We start from the raw sequence: 8871 nt of genomic DNA on the forward strand, positions 1-8871 counted from the left end.
CAAATGATGTGATTCTCTATCAAGGAAATTCAAGAAAATCCATGAATTATCTATAATGTACCATGACTAAACACTGATACAGTATGTTCTGAAATTGTATCATTTTACCCAACTTTCCAAATACAGACAAAAATGTACCATCTTCTATGAAACTGTTTTATAAAAGGCAAATTGGATTAACATAATAAATTATATTTTGGTGAATGATGCTTACTCCTTATAGTTTTCTATGTCACACAATTTGGGACATGCAACTATTACGCATCCAGGATTAATATATTTGAAAAATGGAAATTTTGAGGTTTTTTGAAGACTATGATTCTAAAGTTATTTTTAGAATAAGTATACAAATATCTGGGAAGCAGGGTTCGAGGGAGCGCTATGTCCGCGGAAGCTCCCGAGGCAGCGTCTGCCGAGGAGCAGAAGGAAATGGAAGATAAAGTAACTAGTCCAGAGAAAGCTGAAGAGGCAAAATTAAAAGCAAGGTATCCTCATCTGGGACAAAAATCTGGAGGTTCAGATTTCTTAAAAAAACGATTGCAAAAAGGGCAAAAATATTTTGATTCTGGGGATTACAACATGGCCAAAGCAAAAATGAAGAACAAGCAACTTCCTGCTGCCGCCCCGGATAAGACAGAGGTCACTGGTGACCACATTCCGACTCCACAGGACCTTCCTCAGCGGAAACCATCCCTTGTTGCTAGCAAGCTGGCTGGCTGATTAAAAGAGCTGAACTGCATGAATCTTTTAATTCCCATTCTTTCCTCTTAATATGTTACCTAACCCACTTTTTATTTCTTTTCATTCACTAAGTCATTTGAAACTGACAGCTTTGCAGGTAGTGGTAGTGTGTGCTGCTATTGTAAGGGAATATACGTGTGTAGAGTTTTGATTAGCTTAACAGTGCACTGATGAAAAGAACATGTTAGAGCAACAGAAGTAATCTACTTGAAAATAATTGTATATATTACCTAACTCCTTGTGTAGGACTGGTTCCAACAAGTAACAAGCAAGTTTTACGATTTTAATGTTTTAGCTTTCTTTACTTCATCTAAATTACAGCTTTGTATGTTACTCTTTATTTAATATAATCTCTGTTTTATTGATTTCTTCTGTATTTTCCTTTGGAATTTTGTAAAACAGATGTTTAAGACCACAAGTGTGAAGCAAGGTCACATGCTTCAAAAACAAATCTCTCTGAGAGATTTGTGTTTCTATGCTTGAACTTGAATGGCCTTGAACCTGTTCCAGCTTTTGTTTTGTTTTGTTTTGGGTTTTTTGTTGTTGTTGTTGTTGTTTTTTTTGTGTGTGTTTTTTTGAGAGGTTTTTCGCTATAGGGCGCATGCACTCGCCAGATAGACAGAGAGAGACAGAGAGACAGAAAACGAGAAATCACCCCCCAGGGGGGATGACCATGCCGCAATCTCTTCTCCTCCATTCTCCTCTCAAGATCTTGGGCACGCACACACATGCGCCCGGCATGAGTTTTAAGCCACCGGGTCTGGGACGTGAACTGCGGTCGACTACGTGGGAGTCCAGCGACATAGCCATTACGCTAACTGCTGATTCCCAAACCTGTTCCAACTTTAACAGTAGTATTTTACTTGGGCAATATTTGCCCATTCTGGTGTAATTTATGCGACTCTAGTGCTTAGCACCTGCCATTGAAGCTAGGGTTCTTACTCAGTTCTGTAGTCTTAGAACACGTTGTGTTGTTAAAGATGTGAATGAAGTGTGCATGTGCATTGACTGTTGAATTCACTTTTGTGCCATTTTTGTAAATATAATAGTTTTGCGCAAAACAAAACCCCACAAATATCTGGATTTATATAAAAGTGTATAGGAGGTTTCTTTTTATTAAAAAAAGTAACCAATAGGGCTGGCAGGTGGCATGGTGGTTAAGATACTGGACTCCCACATGGCCAACCATGGTTTGAGTCCCGGACCTGGCGACTGGCTTTCTCACTCCCCTACTCTCTCTCTCACACTCTGGTCAAATTAAAATAAGTAAATAAATAAATAAAGCTAAATAAAAATAATTCTTTAAAAAACAGAAGAGGAACCAGAGAGAAAATATTTTTTCTCTTCAAATGTATTCTTAGACCAAGAAATTTGTAAATGATATCTGTAATTTTACATACATTATTTAAGGCAGTCATATTAGCTTGTCGATATCTCTAAATTGACACTGGAGACATAGACATATGATAAGGGTAAAGACATGTATAATATTTATCTGATTTTTTCCAGATTTTTATGTAAATTCAAAACAATAAAGAGCAAAAATAGCATAGCGGAATATTGCAAGAATTAGATAGAACCTGACAAATTACTTTAATAATTACTTCTAATAAATTATCTATAAAATCATAAACTTGTCCTAAGAAACATAAAATTTAAGGCAATCTTTTTTTTTTTTTTCACTATAGGGCGCGTGCACTCGCCAGACAGAGAGAGAGAGACATAGAGACAGAAAGCGAGAAATCACCCCCCAAGGGGGATGGTCACGCCGCAATCCCTTCTCCTCCATTCTCCTCTCGGGATCTTGGGCACACACGCACACGTGCCCGGCATGAGTTTTAAGCTACCAGGTCCGGGACATGAACCGCGGTCGACTACGTGGGAGACCAGCGACATAGACATTACGCTAACTGCTGGTTCCCAAGGCAATCTTTTTATGATAGACACATAACAAAGAAAATTCAAATGTAAATAATCAGCTATTTATTGGCTATTACTTGTAATATTCTCCTCTGGATCTTCCTTTCAGTTGTTGTATTTAACTAAAGGCATAAGAAAATGTATGTCCATGTATTTACATAGCTACTTATACTATTTATATTTTACTATCAATTATTTTACTCATTCAGTTTATTTGTAATTAAATATAATTTTGAGTTATTATGACTTCTAAATGAAATCAGGTAATAAACTGTGATACAAAATTATGAATTCTTTTTGTAATTTATTCTGGATTGATGTGAGTATATAAAATGTCATATAACATTAATTTTAAAATAATTCCACAAGTCAAAGTTTCTCTCTTCAATCTTGACTATTTAAATAATATTATTTATACATGCTACATGAATATATCATAGTATAAATTCCATATTAGAAATTTAGCACACTAACTAAATATATATGTATATATTTATTCATCTTACTGTATATTAACTGAAATATGTTATTGCCTTATATTTTAACAATGGGTCGCTTTCATTATTTTCATCTTAGAGAAAGATCACTGTTATCTAATAATTACACTTTAAGGACTATAGTAACTCTCCAGAAATGTTTTTGTTGTCTCTTTGCTAGCTTTTGATAATTTCCTCTACTGCTTACTTAGAAACTTTCTGGAAACTGCCATGTAGTTTGATATTGTATAAATGTAAAGGTTAATTTGCTCAATTGCTGAGACTTTAATTACAACACATCAGTTATTTAGAATTTTGACATTTCCTGTAAATCCCTCTAATTAGGAAACCCTTAGAGGTTTGTATGAAAGAAGATGAAACCACCAGAATATATTGGCACAGACAGATACTTTTAAATGAACTCAAACATCACAAACATTTGGAAAAACTTAATAATTATAGTTTTGCAGCTAAAATGCCATGTGGCCTGGCCTCAAATGTTTTCTGGGTTTGTTGTGATAGCTTTATTGCCCATATTTTTATGGAGGAGAATGTGTTTGCATTGATATGGAAAAGAAGTATTTTGATTAAAGAGGGAATTCATTGAAAGTGTGTTTCTATGAATTCCCTCTATAAGTTGTTAGATTGGAAATTCGGAAATTCAGAGGTTGCATTCTGGAGGGAGAAATATCATAGCTTTTGAGGTTTTATAATTTAATTACATTATATGTATTTAACTTTTTCAGTCAAGAGTAGAAAAGTATTATTGGTGGGAATATAAGTGTAGAGACATTGAAACAGTATAGAGGTTCCTCAAAAAACTAAACATAAAATTACCATCTGACCCAACAATCCTATTTCTGGATATTTATCCAAGGAAATTGAAATCAGTATGTTGACACAAAATAACGATGTTTATTGCAGTCTTATTCACAATGGCCAGGACAAGAAAGAAAGAAATGTCTCCATCAATGAATGGCTAGATATAGAAAATGTGATATGTATCTCCTACACAATGGACCACTATTCAGCCTTTGAAAGGAAGGCAATTCTGTCATTTGTGATGCTACAGATGAAGACTAAGCTAAGTGTAATAGGTTGGGCACATGATCTCACTTAATGTAGAATCTAAAAAAGTTAAACTCATAGATTGCATAATGGCGGTTACCAGAGGCTGGAAGGTGAGAAATAGGGAAAGGGGAAATGTTGTCCCAAGAATGCAAAGTTTTGCACTTATTTCCACACTCTACCCTTTAGAAGGAGGTCATTTCATGGCCCACATTTAAAAAGTGAGGAATTATGTTCTATCTATTTGAGGGTGAAATATCTGTATAAATTATTTAAAATTCTTCCACATGAGAGATTTGTTTCATCTTCCCCATTTATTTATATATTTGTTTAATAATTTATTTATACCAGTATGAAATGATAGGTGCTTGTTTTATACTTTTTACTAAAATAAACCCAATACTACTTTATTTTATTGCTCCAATTGTTTCAATTTTGGCCATTAGGAACTTTTTTGCATATATATCTTCCTTTGACATATCCCTATCTTTGTATTTTCCATCCTCTTTTTGTTTTGGGGGACTTCTTACTTTCTAGCACTGCAGGATAGTTCAGCCTCGATTTACATTATTCTGGCCCAGCGTAGATGCACCCATTTCTTCAAAAAGACCTAATTATTTCATGGCAACCAGGGTGTCATTTCCTCTAGGACCTCTCTGCTGACAGAGGGGGAAATATATGCATAAATAGTAACCATTATATGTACATTTATCTATAAATATTCTTGTACATGACCATTTGCATCTATATTAAGTTATACATAAATTCATGCTGATTCTCCAATTCTAATTCATTGCCACTTAGTCCATTCTAGCTCTCATTCTTTGCTTATTTATAACCTCCCTTTCTAGTGAGAAGCCTGGCTTCCACCATGCATCATCAATTTTTAAAAATAATTTAATTCTATGGACCTGCTAGCGGTGTGGTGGTTAAGATAACTGGATCCCACATGGCTGACTGTGCAATTCAAGTCTTGATCTAGAGGCTTGAAAAACACGCTGGGTGTTGGTGTGTGTGAGTCCCCAAAATCCCAAGAGGGGAACGGATTAGAAGGGGTTGCAGAGTGACCATCTTCCATCAGGGGTGTCTTCACATTCCACACTCCATCACCCATCTTTCCCTGACAAGTACACACATCCTCCAACAAAGTTTAAAGAAAGAGAGAGAGAGAAGGAAGAAAAAAGATCTTAATTCTAGCGTATGAGTGTAATGGTTTTACATATATTAACTCATACCACTCACAAGAAAGAAGTTTATTATTTGACCACAGTGCTTATCTACAATTTCTTTTTCCTCTACTCTTACAGATTATATATATACATAGGCACCTGCCAGAGAGAAAGAGACTAAGAGAGAGGAGAGAGTGAGAAAGAACCTCCCCCCCATGATGAACGGCCAATCCACAATCCCTTCTGTTCCCAGGACTTGCCCTCCCCCCCACCACACACACAACTAACATGTTTTTTAAGGTGTTGAGTATGGGACTCAAACTGCACAGTTGGCCACACAGAATCCAGCTGCCCCAGTTACCATAGTACCAGATGACCCAGTCTTTATTCATTTTAAATTTATTTTGGGTAACGCATTGTTTTAAACCACCCTCAGTGAGATTGTTTCATACATTTGTAACACAGTTAGATTCTGTTGTCATATTATGTCTTCTCTGTTGGGATCTTAAGGCCCTCTAGATGAATTTTCAAAAAAAAGAGAAATGCACGCATTAAAGCTTACTCTTTGTGTTGTAAAGTACTGAGTTTTGACCAAAGCATAATGTCATTTATCAACCATAATCTTGTACTGATAGCCTAATCACCTTAAAAATCCATTGTGCTTAACTTACTCAACCTCCCCTTTCCTGAACCCTGGCAATCACTACATTTTTTACTATCTTTACAGTTTTGCCTTTTCCAGAACATCATATAATATGATAATACCATATATTAGCATAAGTTTCAACTTGGTTTCTTTCTTTTTTTAAATTTTTTAAATTTAAATTTATTTATTTACCTTCATTCACTATACATCATTACAGCATACAAAATGAGATTTCCCATCCAGAATACACTGTGTATTGGCTCAATCAAGCACATCAACATATGTGTTATTGTCAACAAATAATTTTCCATTTGTTTCCTGTATATGTATATTTTGCTCTTTTTTGCCATCCTTGATTCCCTGTCTCTCACCCTCTGCTGTCTCCCACCCTCCTCCCACACTGTCTCTGGTATCCATGGTTGCTTTCTATGCCTTTTCCCACCATTTTATTTATTCACTAATGAACTTAATCAACTAAATATCTCTAATAACAAGCGCAGCTCATATATACATATGCATGAAAACAAGTCTGACTTTAGGCATAAACCTCAGTGAGTAGAATGAACTTACTATAAAGTAGCACCTAGCTGGGGCTATATAGCTTACTGCAGTTATCAAATATGCATTTTTTTATTTCAAGAAAAGCAGTTTTTGTTTTTGTTGTTTTTCCTCCTAAAACGTTTTTTAAAATTAATTAATTTACATTTATTCCCTAATCATCGTCACAGCATACAAAATGTGGTTTCCCATCCAGAATATACTGCATAGTGGCTTAATCATGTATGTTATTAACAATAATTGTCCATTTCTAGATTACATATATATATACATATACCTCTATGTCTGACCCTCTGCCCTTTCCCACCCTCTTTGCACACTATCTCTGGTGTCTACAGTTAGTTGTCTTCCATTCCTTTTCCCCCCACATTTTATTGATCCCACAATAGTCTACTTTCAATAGCAAGTTCAGCTGGTATTTCAAGAAAAGCAGTTTTGAATTGGTAAGGACATTTGCTTAAGATTTAAAGCCTGGAAAGAGGTTAGTATTCTGTTCAAATGGTAGATACATGAACTTTTAAAACTCTTAAAATCGAACAACAAAGCCTAGAAGAAAAGCGGCAATATTTTAGTCAAAAGTCACAGAATGCTATTTCACCAGTTCAGTCTCATGTACTTAATCTATCTTGTGTTGTGGTTCGATCTTCCCAATTGAATTAGAGGATATGATATTCAACTCCAGACTTGTCCCTACGATTAGGTTGACCATTTTCTTATTTGTTGAACTCTCATTTCTTTGTGTCTGCATTTAATTTTCCTGACATAGCACTCCCTTGAGTTTCTTTCACATAGCAATATGTATTTAAGATTCATTGATGTCTTTTTAACATTTAAGAGCTTATTCCTTTTTAATCTCTGAATAATATTTTATTATATCAATGTACCACAGTTTGTTTATCCATTCATCTGGTGGAAGACAGTTGATTGCTTTACATTGTTGGCAGTATTGAAAAAAGTTGATATAATCATTTTTGTGCAAGAATCGGTACAGATATATATTCTCAAATCAGTTAGATAAAAACCTGAGAGTGTATTTGCTTTTCTCATAGTACATTTTTAAATGGTTTTGTAAGAAACTACATGGACTCAGGTGTATATCTTGCTGGATAGTCTCTTTAAAATCTAAATGATGTATAGTGATTGAATGTATAAATAATAATAATAAAGAAAAAAGAAAATAACATTAGCAAAGATATTAACATTATCAAAAAAGAAGCTACATAAATATATTTACACAATGGCTAAACCATTTCGTATTCCTACTAGAAAATGAGAATTTATTTTGCTTCACATCTTGACAGAAAATAGAATTGTCATAGTTTTAAATTTTATCAATTTTAATAGATATCTACATATCTATTAGGTCATTTTGTTTAAATTTGCATTTTCTAGTGAAAGGCAATCTTTTTATATGCTCATTTGCCATTTGCATGAGTTCCTTGGTGAGACATCTATTCACATGTTTTGTCTCTTTTAAAATGAGCTCTTTTTTTTTAACAGCATAAAATTAATAAAGACTGGGGAAGCTTGTAGCATGGTGGTTGGGCAGCTGAATACCACGTGGTTGACTGTGTGATGTGAGTTCCAGACTCACTGACTTGAAAAACATGCCAGCCATGTGTATGCGCATGTCCAAAGGCCCAGGAAGTGAATGGAGTAGAAGGGATTGTGGGGTGGCCATCCCCCCTGGGGTGTGATTTTTCACTTTTCCACTTTCTGTTTGTCTCTTCCTTTTTATGGCAAGTGCACATGTTCTATATCAAATTATATATTCATTTTAAAATAATTATTTGTTTATTTTACTTATTAATAGTATTATATTTAAATTTGACCAGAGAGGGAAAGTGAGACAGTAAGTCACCAGGTCTGGATCTTGAACTGTGCTTGTCCATGTGGGGAGTTCAGTACCTTAACCACCACACAAGGTGCTGGCTCCACAAGTGATATATTTTTAAAAAGGAATAAAATTTGTGAGAATAGAGGCAAACAAAATTGTAGATAAGCACTATGTTCAGATAATAAAGTTGTTTCTTTTGGATATATGGGTTAACAAAACCACTACACTTGTATGCTAGAATTAAGTAATCTTTCTTTCTCTTTCTTTCTTTCTTTCTTTCTTTCTTTCTTTCTTTCTTTCTTTCTTTCTTTCTTTCTTTCTCTCTTTCTTTCTTTTTCTTTCTTTCTTTCTTTCTTTCTTTCTCTCTTTCTTTCTTTTTCTTTCTCTTTCTTTTCTTAACTTGGTCAGAGGGTGTGTGTACTTGCCAGAGAAATATGGTGAGGGATGGGGCATGGA

The 8871-nt window shown here is 34.7% G+C and overlaps 1 protein-coding gene across 1 annotated transcript; it reads left to right on the plus strand.

The window, feature by feature from the left end:
- The first annotated feature begins 362 nt into the window (after positions 1-362).
- Positions 363-739, plus strand: LOC102473137 (cAMP-regulated phosphoprotein 19). Its single transcript, XM_006151615.1, has one exon. The coding sequence runs from the start codon at positions 382-384 to the stop codon at positions 718-720; it is 339 nt and encodes a 112-aa protein (XP_006151677.1). The 5' UTR covers positions 363-381; the 3' UTR covers positions 721-739.
- Positions 740-8871: the final 8132 nt, after the last annotated feature.

This window comes from Tupaia chinensis, unplaced genomic scaffold, assembly GCF_000334495.1.
Source record: "Tupaia chinensis unplaced genomic scaffold, TupChi_1.0 Scaffold000320_2, whole genome shotgun sequence".
NCBI lineage: Eukaryota > Metazoa > Chordata > Mammalia > Scandentia > Tupaiidae > Tupaia > Tupaia belangeri.